Consider the following 14535-nt stretch of genomic DNA (forward strand, 5'->3'; position numbering starts at 1 on the left):
TTCACAGGCACATGGGCTCTGTAGTTGCAGCTCAAGGGCTCTCTAGCTGTGGCGCTGGGGCTTAGGTGCCCCTCGGTATGTGGGATCTCAGTTCCCTGACCATGTATGGAGCCCGCATCCCATGCACTGGAAAGTGGATTCTTAACCAATGGACTACCAAGGAAGCCCCCTCCATGAAGATTTAGACTGATACTGCCAGAAAGTGTGTTATCAGGGAAACAAGAAGCAATCAAACAAGAAATATATATAGAAATGTTCAATATAAAGATGAACGTGGTTATACCGCAATACAAAATAAAAAGTTTGAAGAAGAAAAAAAATTTAAAAAAAAAGACAAACGTGACTTCCCTGGTGGTCCAGTGGTTAAGGCTCCACACTCCCAATGCAAGGGACCTGGGTTCAATCCCGGGTCAGGGAACTAAGATCCCACAGGCCACTGCAAGTAAAGACCCTTTGTCCTGCAACTAAGTCCTGCCACAACCAAATAAATAAATATTTTCAAATTTAAAAATAACTAAACAAAAAGTGTGTGTATGATATCGAGAAATCAGAATCCTCGCCCACCACTGGGGGAAAGGTAAACTAGTGTCCTTAATCTCAAAAGAGGGCAACAGAGGATCAGACTGTTGGATGGCAGCACCAAAACAACAGACGTGGACTTAGGCAAACTCTGGGAGATAGTGAAGGACAGGGAAGCCTGTTGGGCAAACTCAGGGATATCATGAATGACAGGGAAGCCTGGCATGCTACAGTCCATGGGGTCACAAAGAGTCAGACATGACTTGCCAACTGAACAAGAACAACAACAAATCTCAAAAGCAGTTTGACTGAAATTGAAGCTGTGATCAAAAATCCCCCAAAAAACAAAAGCCTGTGGCCTGATGGCTTCACAGGAGAATTCTATCAAACATTTAGAGAAGAGAGAATGCCTGTTCTTCTAAAACTCTTTCAAAAAACTGCAGAGGAATGAACATTTCCAAACTCATTCTACAAGGCCACCATCACCCTGATACCAAAACCAGACAAAGACAACACAAAAAAAGAAAACTACAGGCCAATGTCACTGATGAACACAGATGCAAAAATCCTCAACAAAATTTTAGCAAATGGAATTCAGCAACACATCAAAAAGACAAACTTGTGACTTCCATGGTCAAGTTGGGTTTATTCCAGGAATGTAAGGATTCTTCAATATACACAAATCAATCACTGTGATACACCATATTAACAAATTGAAAGATAAAACCATATGATCATCTCAATAGAGGCAGAAAAAGCCTTTGACAAAATTTAGCACCGACTTACGATTAAAACTCTTCAAAAAATGGGCACAGAAGGAACCTACATCAACATAGTAAAGGCCATATATGATAAACCTACAGCAAATATTACTCTCAATGGTGAAAACCTGAAAGCATTCACCCTAAGATCAGGAACAAAACAAGGATGTCCACTTTCACCACTATTATTCAACAGAGTTCCGGAAGTCCTAGCTACAGCAATCAGAAAAGAAAGAGAAATAAGAGGAATCCAGATCAGAAAAGAAGAAGTAAAGCTCTCACTGTTTGCAGATGACATGATACTGTACATAGAAAACCCTAAAGAGAGTATCAGAAAATTACTAGAGCTAATCAGTGAATTTAGCGAAGTTGGAGGATACAAAATCAATGTACAGAAATCACTTGCATTTCTATATACTAAAAATGAAAAATCAGAAAGAGAAATTAAGGAATCAATCCCATTCACCATTGCAACAAAAAGAATTAAAAATCTAGGAATAAACTTACCTAAGGAAACAAAAGAACTGTACACAGAAAATTATAAGACACTGATGAAAGAAATCAAAGACAACATAAACAGATGGAGAGATATTCTATGTTCCTGGGTAGAAAGAATCAGTATTGTGAAAATTAGTATATGACCAAATGCAATCTACAGATTCAATGGGCTCCCTATCAAACTACCAATGGCTTTTTTCACAGAACTAGAACAAAAAATTTCACAGTTCATATGGAAACACAAAAGACCCCAAATAACCAAAGCAGTCTTGAGAAAGAAGAATGGAGCTGGAAGAATCAGCCTTCCTGACTTCAGGTGATACTACAAAGCTACAGTCATCAAGACAGTATGGTAGTGGCACAAAAACAGAAACATAGACCAATGGAACAAGATAGAAAGCCCAGGAATAAACCCATGGGTACCTTATTTTTGACAAAGGAGGCAAGAATATACAATGGGGCAGAGACAGCCTCTTCAACAAATGGTGCTGGGAAAACCAGACAGCTACATGTAAATGAATGAAATTAAACACTTCCTAACACCATACACAAAGATAAACTCAACATGAATTAAAGACCCAAGTAAGATCAGAAATTATAAAACTCTTAGAGGAAAACATAGGCAGAACACCCTCTGACATAAAGCAAGATCTCTGTGACCCACCTCCGAGCGTAACGGAAATAAAAACAAAAGTAAACAAGTGGGACTTGATTAAACTTAAAAGCTTTTGCACAGCAAAGGAAACTATAAGCAAGGTGAAAAGACAACCCTCAGAATGGGGAAACTAATAGTAAATGAAAGAACTGACAAAGTATTAATTTCCAAAATATATAAGCAGCTCATACAATTCAATGCCAGAAAAACAAACAATCCAATCAAAAAGTGGGAAAAAGACCTAAACAGACATTTCTCCAAAGAAGACATACAGATGGCTAACAAACACATGAAAAGATGCTCAACAATGCTCATTATTAGAGAAATGCAAACCAAACCATAATGAGATATCACCTCACACCAGTCAGAATGGCCATCAAAAAGTCTACAAACAATAAATGCTGGAGAGGGTGTGGAGAAAAGGGAATGCTCTTGCACTGTTGGTGGGAATGTAAATCAATACAGCCACTGTGGAAGATGGTATGGAGATTCCTTAAAAACTAGGAATAAAACCATCATATGACCCAGCAATCCCACTCTTAGGCATATACCCTGAGGAAACCAAAATCGAAAAACACACACGCATCCCACTGTTCATTGCAGCACTATTTACAATAGCTAGAACATGAAGCAACCTAGATGTCCATTGACAGGTGAATGGATAAAGAAATTGTACTACATATACACAATGGAATATTACTCAGCCATAAAAAGGAACTCATTTGAGTCCGTTCTGATGAGGTGGATGAACCTAGAACCTATCATACAGAGTGAAGTGAGTCAGAAAGAGAAAGATAAATATCGTTCGTATTCTCACACACATATATGGAATCTAGAAAGATGGTACTGAAGAATTTATTTACAAGGCAGCAATGGAGAAACAGACATAGAGAATAGACTTATAGACATGGGGAGAGGGTAAGATGTATGGGAAGAGTAACATGGAAACTTACATTAGCATATGTAAGATAGATAGCCAATGGGAATTTGCTGTATGGCTCAGGAAACTCAAACAGGGGCTCTGTATCAACCTAGAGGGGTGGGATGGGGAAGGAGATGGGAGGGAGGTTCAAAAGTGGGGGGATACATGTATACCTACGGCTGATTCATGTTGAGGTTTGACAGAAAACAACAAAATTCTGTAAAGCAATTATCCTTCAATTAAAAAAAAAAAAATTACCCAGCAATTCCATACCTAAGTGGAATTCTCACACTCAAGAGAAATGAAAACACATCCACAAAACTCCTTGCACACCAATGTTCAGAGTAGCACTACTCACAGTCACCAAAAGTAAAAACACACATTCACCACCTGATAGATCAACAGAATGGATCAACAGAATGTGGTCCTTCCACAAGCAGGACTGCCATTCGGCCTGAAAAAGCAATGAAGCATTTCATGCTATGACATGAAGGAGCCTCAAAAACACGATGCTGAGTGAAAGAAGACAGATATGGATATATGGTTCCATCTGTATGAAATGTCCAGGACAGGCAAATCCACAGAGACAGAAGGTGGATTAGCAGTTGCTGGGGGCTGCGGGAGGAGGGATGGGAAGTGACCGCTAATCAGTACAGGATTTCTTTTTGAGGTGATGGAAGTGTTCCAGAGCTGGACAGTGGTGATGGCTACACAACTTTGTGAATATACTAAAAACCTGTGAAATGTACACTTTAAAAGGGTGTATTTTACAGTGTGTGAATATCTCAATTTAAAAAAAAAAAAAGACAAGTTGATTTGCAGGGCAGGAATAGAGACACAGACATAGAGGACAGACTTGTGGACACAGAGGGGGAAGGAGAGGGTGTGACGAATTGAGAGAGTAGTGCTGAAACATATACATTACCGTATGCAAAACAGATAGCTAGTGGGAAGTGGCTGTATAACACCGGGAGCTCAACCAGTGCTCTGTGACAACCTAGAGTGGTGGGATGGGGTCGTGGGGGTGGGAGGGAGGTTCAAGAGACAGCGGATGTGCGTATACTTGTGGCTGATTCACACTGTGGAATAGCAGAAGCCAACACAACACTGTAAAGCAATTATCCTCCGATTTTTAAAAGAGAATACACTTAAAAAGAAAAAACCTTTAAAAAAATTGAAATAGATCTTTTTTCTTTTAACTTTTTAAATTTATTTATTTTTAATTGGAGGATAACCACTTTACAATGTGGTGCTGGTTTCTGCCATACATCAACATAAAACTGAAACCAATATTTAGAGGAAAGTTAGAAAGTGGAAAAAAGAAGAGTTAAAGGAATTCACCCCAAACACTCTTATTTCCCCTCAGAATAAAGAATTTTACAAATACTCTCAAACTGACACTTCCCAGCAGCACCCGCCTCTCAAGCCCAGTCTGGGTGGGTCACGACACCCTGTGCCCCCGGGTACTCACCCACACCTGTGGCACAGAGAACGCCGTGCTCCGCTGCTTTCAGCTCTTCTCTTGGCTCCACCTGGGAGACGAGACTGGCTTTGCATGGTGGAGTCCCTGCTGCTGGAGAAGGACATATGGGCCGAGGGAGGGAGGGCTTGCAGGGGAAAATAAATGCTTCCCCAGCCTGCCCACTCTCCACCTGGGCCTTAGCTCCTGAAGCCAAGTAAGTAGGCGGGGACCTAAGCAATCACATCCAAATTTTTTTTTTTAATGAATTCAATGAGGTTCCTTTACAAGGGTCCAAACCACAAACACTCTCCTCTCTGCCCTTCTGAACTGAGGTTCTCTAAGTCCCAAGACCAAACTCAAGGAGACCTATGTAGGTCCTGACCATAGAGAAGTATTTAGTTGTGTCCAACTCTTTGCAACCCCCATAAACTGTATAGCCCACTAGGCTCCACCTGTGGTTCCTCTGTCCATGGAATTCTCCAGGCGAGAATACTTGAGTGGGTAGCCATTCCCTCCTCCAGAGGATCAAGACTGACCCTGAGTCTCCCACAATGCAGGTAGATTCTTTACCGTCTGAGCCACCAGGGAAGCCCTGACTACAGACAGACTGAAGTCCACTCAATGCATAAAGCTCCTATCATATGAAAGCCCATGAGTGATAAATCATATGAAACCCACACCGCATCACTGTGGCCATGTGGCAGGCACTTAAAGGGCATTTGCAGGGCTTCTCCACCTACCAACGCAGGAGACGTGGTGGGTTCAATCTCTGGTCCAGGAAGATCGCTCATGCTGTGGGGCCACTAACCCCATGTACCACAACTACTGAGCCAGTGCTCTAGAGCCAGGGAGCCACAACCACTGAAGCCTGTGCATCCCAGAGCTTATACTCCACAATAGGAGAAGTCGCTGCAGTGACAAACACGTGTACCACAACCAGAAAGGAGATCCCGCTTGCCCCAAACAGAGAAAGACCCAACACAGCCATAAGTAAATATATAAGGGAATTTTTTTTTTTAAAGAGCATCTGCATACAGGAAGAACCAGAGTAGTGAAAGCCTTACCCCTGGGCGCCGGGGTCCTGCAGTTGTCCTGCAGCACGTGTCTGCACAGGTTCCTCCCGGCATCGTCCAGCAACGTCCACTCCTGGATGAGCTCCATCGCCACATCCTCTAAGGTGACTGATTCCTAAGGCAGCACATGTATTGTGGCTCAGCAAGGACCACCCCCACCATTCTGCAGAATGAGGGTTTATCCCTTGGGGAAGGCAGACCCAGTGCGAGAATATTCAGAGAATATTCTCTGCAAAGCTGGGCTCAGCAAACCTGGCCTGCCTCCTATTTGTCTAAATAAAGTTTTATTGGCACATGGCCACACCCATCTGTTCATCTCTGTGGCTGTCACTGTGCTACTAGGGCAGAACTGAAGAGTTGCTGGGACACAGCTCATATGGCGTACCCAACCAAAAATAATTAATTTCTTTTAACACTTGGACAAATCTGAAAGTAGAAGCGTTGGCTCTCTGCTGCTCCACTATCCAGTGATGACAGAGCCTGTCCTTCTCAGAGGTACTGGGTTTTTCCTGAACTCCTTATTCAAGGCATCAGAAGTTTGAGCTTGCTCTTTTCATTTTCATGAAGTCCCTAGGATAAGTCATTGTTTTATGCTTGTTAAAACTGAACTTCCGTTGCATCTGAGAAACGTGATGGCCTTTTAATCTCGAAATCCTCTGGAACAGCACTGACTGGTAAAGCTCTCTGTCATGAATGGAATGTTCTATGCCTACACTTTCCAAAAAAAGGCAGCCACCAGCACGTGTGGCTCCTGAGCACTTGAGAAATGTGGTTTGGTAACTGAGAAGCTGAGGTTTAAATTTTGTTGGATTTTAATTAACCTTAATTTTTAGAGCCACATGTGTTTTCGGTAGGTCTCACAAGTGATGGTAGGGATGGCCGTGGAGGAGTTCTGCAGCTGCCGGCTCAGTCTGAGCCCCCTCACTGCCATTAGACTGCGGAATTAGGTACCAAACCCCAAGGTTGCTTTGGGAACCCTCCATCCTTGCCAGTTCCCTCCAGAACTGCAGGTCATGCACTGAAAGAGGCTAAAAAGTCCCAGGGACGGGGCTAAAGATGCTCCACACTTTCCTCCCCTTTCCGAGAGAGCAGACAGGGCCCCGAGTACAAGATTTTCCCACCCCCACAACCATCCAGGCTCAGTCTTCCCCCTCACCATGATACCAGCGCCAGGGTTTAAAGTTTCAGTGTGTCCTTCCTGCAATAAGAAAGACGGAGGTAAAAGGAGAAATGAGACTGGAAGCAGAACATCAAGCAGCGATCTGGCCCGGGTAATTAATTCCATTTCTGTGGACCATGAGCAGGGCGGCCAAGCCAAACAGCCTCACTTGGAAATTTACTTCAATACGCAACATATTAGGCCCCTCGTCATCTTTCACACCACAGGCCCTGACCATTCCTACTGACTCCTCTCACGTAATAAAACGACCACTTCTCCTCTTTGTTGTTGTTGTGCGGTTACTAAGTCGTGTCCGACTCTTTGCAACACCATGGACTGTAGCCCACCAGGCTCCTCTTGTCCATGGGAGTTCCCAGGCAAGAATACTGGAGTGGGTTACCATTTCCTTCTCCAGGGGATCTTCCTGGACCAGGGATCGAACTTGAGTGTCCTGCATCAGCAGGCGGATTCTTTACCACTGAGCCACCTAGGAAGCTCCCTTAAAACACCTTAAGGCGGGATGGAGAATACGTGTAAATCTATGGCTGATTCATATCAATGTATGACAAAACCCACTGAAATGTTGTGAAGTAATTAGCCTCCAACTAATGAAAAAAAAAAAAAAAAAACACCTCAAGGGACTTTCCTAGCAGTCTGGTAATTAAGACTTTGCCTTTCAATGCAGAGAGTTCGAGTTCTATCCCTGGTCAGACAGCCAAGATCCCACATGCCTCATGGCCAAGGAACCAAAACAAAACAGAAACATCATTGTAACAGATTAAATGAAAATTTAATTATAAAAAGTCCACATCAATAACAACGAAAAAAAATTTTTTTAAAACAAAAAAACCTCTAACACTTTCTACATTTCCTCCACTACCCTTATCAAGTTGGGATTTTTACATGTATTTGTTTAGGTGAGTTTGCCTCTCTCTCTCCAACCACGACGTAAACCCTCCAAGTACAGAACTGTGTCCCTAAAATTAAAAGACGCTTGCTTCTTGAAAGAAAAGCTGTTACAAACCTAGACAGTGACCTAAAAAGCAGAGACATCACTCTGCTGACAAAGGCCCATGCAGTCAAAGCTACGGTTTTTCCAGTAGTCATGTACGGATGTCAGGGCTGGACCACAAAGAAGGCTGAGCGCCGAAGAACTGATGCTTTCGAGCTGTGGTGTTGTAGAGAGTCTTGAGAGTCCCTTGGACGGCAAAGAGATCAAACCAGTCAATCCTAAAAGAAATCAACTCTGAATAATCATTGGAAGGACTGATGCTGAAGCTGATGCTCTAATACTTTGGCCACCTGATGCAAAGAGCTGACTCACTGGAAAAGACCCTGATGCTGGGAAAGACTGAGGGCAGGAGGAGAAGGGGGCGACAGAGAATGAGATGATTGGATGGCATCACTGACTCAATGGACATGAGTTTGAACAAACTCCAGGATATGGTGAAGGACACAGAAGCCTGGGGTGCTGCAGTCCATGGGGTCACAAAGAGTCGGTCATGACTTACTGAACAACAACCACTTCTTCAGGACGCCACATCCTGCCACCAGCACGGCACTTGATGCGTACTTTATGTATTAGAGGTTGGCAAACCTTTTCTATAGACGGCTAGATAGTAAATAGCTTAGGATGTGTGGGCCTCCGCACCTCCCTGGTGGTCCAGTGGCTAAGACTCCACACTCCCAATGCAGGGGGCCCAGGTTTGATCCCTGGTCAGGGGACTATATCCCACATGCCACAACTAAGAGTTCACATGGCGGGCTTCCCTGGTGGCTCATGATAAAGAATACGCCTGCCAATGCAGGAGACACGGGTTTGATCCCTCATCAGGGAAGATCCCACTTGGGTCAGAGCAACTAAGCCTGTGCACAACTACTGAGCCTATGCTCTAGAGCCTGGGAACCGCAACTACTCAGCCCTCGCGCTACAACTCTGAAGCTCACACACCTAGAGCCCACACTCCGCAACAAGAGAAGCCACCACAATGAGAAGCCCGTGCACCGCAACTAGAGAGTAGCCCCCACTTGCCACAACTAGAGAAAAGTCTGTGCAGCAACAAAGACCCAGCACAGTCAAAAATAATAAATAAATGATGAAATCAGGAATTAGGGGGAAAAAGTCTGTGAGCCACATGTATGGCAACTATTTAATTGCGATTGTAGCACAGAAACAGCCACAGGGAGCATGTAAACACATGTCCTCCAATGAGTGAATGACTGAGTCACTCAGTCGTGTCCAACTCGTTGTGACCCCATGGACTGTAGCCTGCCAGGCTCCTCTGTCCATAGAATTCTCCAGGCATGAATATTTGTGTTTTATCATGTTCAAATAAAACTTTATTAATAGAAACTAGCACTGGAGTAGTTTTGGCCCACAGGCCACAGTTTGCCAACCTGTACTCTATATCATGGGCTTCCCTGGTAGTTCAGACGGTAAATAATCTGCCTGCAATGCGGGAGACCCAGGTTCAAACACTGAGTTGGCATGGTCTCCTGGAGAAGGGAATGGCAACCCACTCCAGTATTCTTGCGTGGAGAATTCCATGGACAAAGGAGCCTAGTGGGCCCCAGTCCATGGGGTCCCAAAGAGTCAGATACAACTGAGCGACTAACTTATACACTTACTCTATGTCATGTGGTAGAGAGAATACATCAAACACCAAATTCTCTAATTCTACCTCCTACACATCTTAAACATTCAAGCTTTTCCAATTTTACCGTCATTACCAAACCCCAACTTTTTCAGCTCCAAAATCATCTGTGTTCTGAACTTACCCAGGCTTCTATACGTGTGGACTCTGCATTCATTCTTATCCATCCTAAACTCCATGCTAAATCCAGAAGCTACTGTTTTGTTTAAATCATCAACAAAATCATATTACTCCCTACTTAAAACTCTGATTCAATGGCTTCCAAATGGCCTTAGAACAAGGTCCAAAGCTTACCATGATCTTCCAGGCCCTCCTTCCTCTCCACCCAACTCTTTCACTCAACACTTGGCTTTCTGTTTTAACTTTCTCCATCTTTTCTCAGCTCCTAGAACACACCAGGCTTTGTTTGTACTGCTTGAGAGATTATGCCTCTATGGTTCTTTCAAATCTCTTCCCTACTCCAATTCCACAGCCTGACTCTTTGTCTAGCTATATACAACGCATCTTTCAGGTTCAAACATTTGTCCATTTTAAGATACTTTTCCTGACTTTCTTAAGTTCTCCTGTTCCGTGTTTTCTATTGGTTTAGCCAAAAAGTTCAAATGGAATTTTGTTAACATCTTACGGATGTGTCAACTACAACTGGCACTTGTCAAGGGCATCAGCCACCTGCCTCTCCTGGGACTGTATCCTGTGATGCTGCTGCTGCTGCTACTGACCTTTGACATACCCTGAAGGGAGTTCAGGGTGGAGAGTATGAATGAGGCACACTGCCTCAGGAAAACTGGTGGAACAGGTCTTCAGATAGATATTTTTAGGAACTGGTTTTATGAACCCAATCTTTTCATCTCCTCATATCTAGAAAAGCATGAACTCCCTTCACGATGACATCAGCTCCTCATGACGAGCAGAAAACCTTCTGTAAAGTAAGCAGCTGGTTGCACTGAACTCCCCCTTCACCAAAATCTTATATATTGACCTTCCTTCCCCTACCTCTTGGGAGCAGTTTCTCAGAACTATCTGAGGTGCTGTCTCCTGGGCTGCAGTCCTCATTTTGCCCCAGATAAAACAACACACATCTCTCAAGTTGTGCCATTTTTCACACTGTGCAATATTTTTAAGTCGCCACATACATCACCCTTATTGTTAATTTAAAATCTGTCTTCCCGGCTAGACTAAAACCTCCACAGGGGCAAGTGCTGAATCTATTTTGGTCACATTGTTTCCCCTGTTCAGGGCCCAGTCCCTTAAATATCGCCTCCCCTCCAATGAAAATGTGCCCAAAAAATCAACTCAAGAATAAATCAGTATAGCCAGATTAAAAAGGCACGTGCCTGCATACACACCACCACCACCACCACCACCAAAGTCAAAAATAAAAATAATTTTAAATGCCTGATACAAAATCACAACACCAGATTTCAGGTATCTTTAAGAATTGATTCTTTCTAAAAAGACACAGTGGGACATGAATTCTCTGAAAAGAAATACCTCACTCATTAAGTCAAAATCTGACATTTAATTTTCCTCCAGAATTAATTTCTTCCTCGTTTCTTATTAGAAGTGAGTCTTAAACGCAAATCAAAACCACAATGAGGTACCATCTCACGCAAGTCAGAACGGCTGCCATCTACAAACAAAAGTCTACAAACAATAAATGCTGGAGAGGATGTGGAGAAAAGGGAACCCTCTTACACTGCAGATAGGGATGCAAACTGGTACAACACTATGGAGAACAGTGTGGAGATTCTTTAAAAAACTGAAAATAGAACTGCCATATGACCCAGCAATCCCACTGCTGGGCATACACACTGAGGAAACCAGAACTGAAAGAGACACGTGTACCCCAAGGTTCATCACAGCACTGTTTACAATAGCTAGGACACGGAAGCAACCTAGATGTCCATGAGCAGACAAATGGATAAGAAAATTGTGGTACATATACACAATGGATTAGCCATTAAAAAGAACACATTTGAGTCAGTTCTAATGAGGTGGATGAAACTGGAGCCTATTATACAGAGTGAAGTAAGCAGAAAGAAAACCACCAATACAGTATATTAACGCATATATATGGAATTTAGAAAGATGGTAACGATAACCCTATGTGCAAGAGAGCAAAAGAGACACAGATATAAGAATAGACTTTAGGACTCTGTGGGAGAAGACAAGGGTGGGATGATTTGAGAGAATGGCATTGAAATGAGTATATTACCATATGTGAAACAGATGACCAGTCCAAGTTCAATGCATGAGACAGGGCACTCAAAACTGGTGCACTGGAATGACCCAGAGGGATGGGATGGGGAGGGAGGTGGGCGGGGTGGTTTGGAATGGGGGACACATGTACACCTGTGACTGATTCATATCAACGTATGGCAAAAACCACCACAATATTGTAAAGTAATTATCCTCCAATTAAAATAAGTTAATAAAAAAAAAGAAGTGAGTCTTAACCCTATTATTTTAAAAAGACATTCAATTTACTGCCAACTCAATTTCAGTTCCCAGTACTAACAAACCTTATGTTCTTTTTCCTGGAGTCGCATGTTTTGAAGCCTTCTGGTGATTTACAGACTGGAGCCACCTTGAAAAGAACTAAATAACCTTACTTTTCTTTGATATTAGTAAGACTTGTGACATAAGTGAAAAATAGCTTTTATTAAGACTTGCTTCTCTTGCAGTAAGTAAAATTGATACAAAGTAAGTCACAAATTTAAAGCGCTTTTGAAGGAATGAAAGAAGGAAGGAGAAAGAAAAGCAAAGGAAAAGGAAAACTAACAGGTCCTAAGCTAAGGAACTGCAAATTGTCAGTCACAAAAAAAAAAAAAAAAAATCATCTAATTCATCCCTCGATAGAAAATATATTCCATTTTTCAAATCCACATGCCAAGTCACTCAAACGAATCTGCACACGTAGACTCAGCCCTAAATTTCCTAGGGCAAACCTGGATAATCTGAAACTCAATATGCAACAAAACGTGATTTATTAATAAAAAATTATCCTGCATAAAAGAGAGACGGTAGGCCTACAAATCCGGAAGGACAAGTGAATGCTGGGGCCAGCTGGTGCACCACGCCTTCGCTGCGGGACCTGGACTATACTTCGTGATTTCCCGCGCAATAAGTGGATGACAGTACTGTCTGCCCAAACAAGGAGTACCTGAGCGCGACAGACGACTTGAGGAGCTCAGCTGCACACCTAAGCTATGCGGTAGCCGCCCCCAGCTCCGGGCGGACCGCGGGGAGGAAGTCTCTTGGCCAACTCGTCCGTTCTAGGCCCTCAGACCCTCCCCGCTCCCTCCTAGCATTCCCGAGGGGATGGGCCGCACCTGCAGACTGGCCGAAGACACTCCCACCGCAAGGCGCCGCGCGGTCCAGCACAGCCACCTCCGTCTGCGGCCGCGGCGCACTTCCGCTTCCGGTGTCAGGGCCGCCAGCAGCGGAAGTGGCCGAGGCACTGGCTCTCTGGGCCAGAGGAGCTGCGGAGGGTGGCGGAAAGCTTAACTCCTCTTTATATGACCTTGGAGAAGAAATTCTAGTTTCTTGCCCCCGGTTGGGGGTAAGGTTAAGCTCTGGGGTGAGGTCTGACCGGACCTAGAGGGTGGAGTTAGGGGCGGGGCGTTTGCCACATGGTCCGGGCTAGTTGTTATTGTTTGTTCAGTTGCTAAGTCGTGTCCGACTCTGTGACCCCATGGACTGCAGCGCGCCAGGCTTCCCTGTCATTCACTGTCTTCCAGAGTTTGCACAAATCCATGTCCATTGAGTCGGTGATGCTGTCTAACCGTCTCATCCTCTGCCGGCCCTCCTTCTTTTCCCTCAGTCTTTTCCAGCATCGGGGTCTTTTTCCAGTGAGTCGGCTCTTCGCATCCGGTGGCCAAAGTAGTGAAGCTTCAGCATCAGTCCTCCCAGTGACTATTCAGGGAGGAGCTTAAGCCGGTGGAGTGGGGATTGGGGCGGGACCTAGGCTTGCTGGGTGGGGCGGTGCTTCGCTGGCACTTTGGGATGCTCAACGTTTGACTTTCCTCTCCCCCTTCCTTCCGCCCCCCGCCTGCCCCGCCCTGCCTTTCTTCTTTGTTTTTGGTTTTGTTTGGGGATTTGGGGGCTTTTTGTTGTTGCTTTATTTTTGGTTTTTTAGAAGAGAATAGGTTTTTTTTAGAGCGGGAGAGGATGTAAGAAGGGAGAGCGGACCTTTTTCGCTGCTTTATACACAGGAATGATATATTTTACAAACTAGTCAGTTGCAATATTAGCCCGTAAAATCAAAAACATTTCTTAATATGTCTCAAAGGCAAAGTGACCTTTATAATGACACGCTTTCACATTAACCAGTATGACAAATCATAAGAAACTTAACACCATATTCAAAATAAGATATATAGAACAAGCATTTTGAATTCAGCTATTGTGTGTAACTCACAGTTAACATTATGTGTATACGTCTCATTATTTCCTCCAAGGTTATCAATCAATGAAGCAAATATTCCTTTGATGCAGAAGCACAGACACATATTTGTTTTTTAGTCGAGCAAGTTTTATTGAGTCTCATCACTAGAACTTGGTGTCTAAATGAAACATATTTTTTTTTCTCTACATTACAAAAGAAAAACAGACTAACTGAAAAAACTTGTGAAGAAAAACCCAAACTATGCATTATAATCACTTAATACCTGTTTTGAATTGTATCATTTCTTCCAAAGCAATTTTGGCTTACTAGCAAAAATCATTTATTGTTTTTCTTCAATTCTTTTAGTTTTTTTTTAACCTTTTTATTGATCTGTAACATACATATAGAAAATTGCTTTGCAGTGTACATACAGAAACATATAGGA

General features: G+C 43.3%; 1 protein-coding gene across 14 annotated transcripts in view; it reads right to left on the bottom strand.

Moving 5' to 3' along the window:
- The window catches only part of ZNF333 (zinc finger protein 333), a 30088-nt gene extending 16466 nt beyond the window's left edge, over window positions 1-13622 (bottom strand). For 3 of the 14 annotated variants that reach the window (XM_061150064.1, XM_061150059.1, XM_061150058.1), the window contains exons 1-3: window positions 7047-8064; window positions 5882-6005; window positions 4827-4928 (exon numbers count right to left, since the gene is read on the bottom strand). In XM_061150064.1, coding sequence (XP_061006047.1) covers window positions 4827-4928; window positions 5882-6005; window positions 7047-7175 — 355 coding nt within the window. In that variant the 5' untranslated portion in view covers window positions 7176-8064. The other 11 variants (XM_061150061.1, XM_061150068.1, XM_061150067.1 and 8 more) reach the window with 11 other exon arrangements.
- Between the last annotated feature and the right edge of the window lie 913 nt (window positions 13623-14535).

The sequence above is a fragment of the Dama dama genome, chromosome 9 (genome assembly GCF_033118175.1).
Source record: "Dama dama isolate Ldn47 chromosome 9, ASM3311817v1, whole genome shotgun sequence".
Taxonomy (NCBI): Eukaryota; Metazoa; Chordata; class Mammalia; order Artiodactyla; family Cervidae; genus Dama; species Dama dama.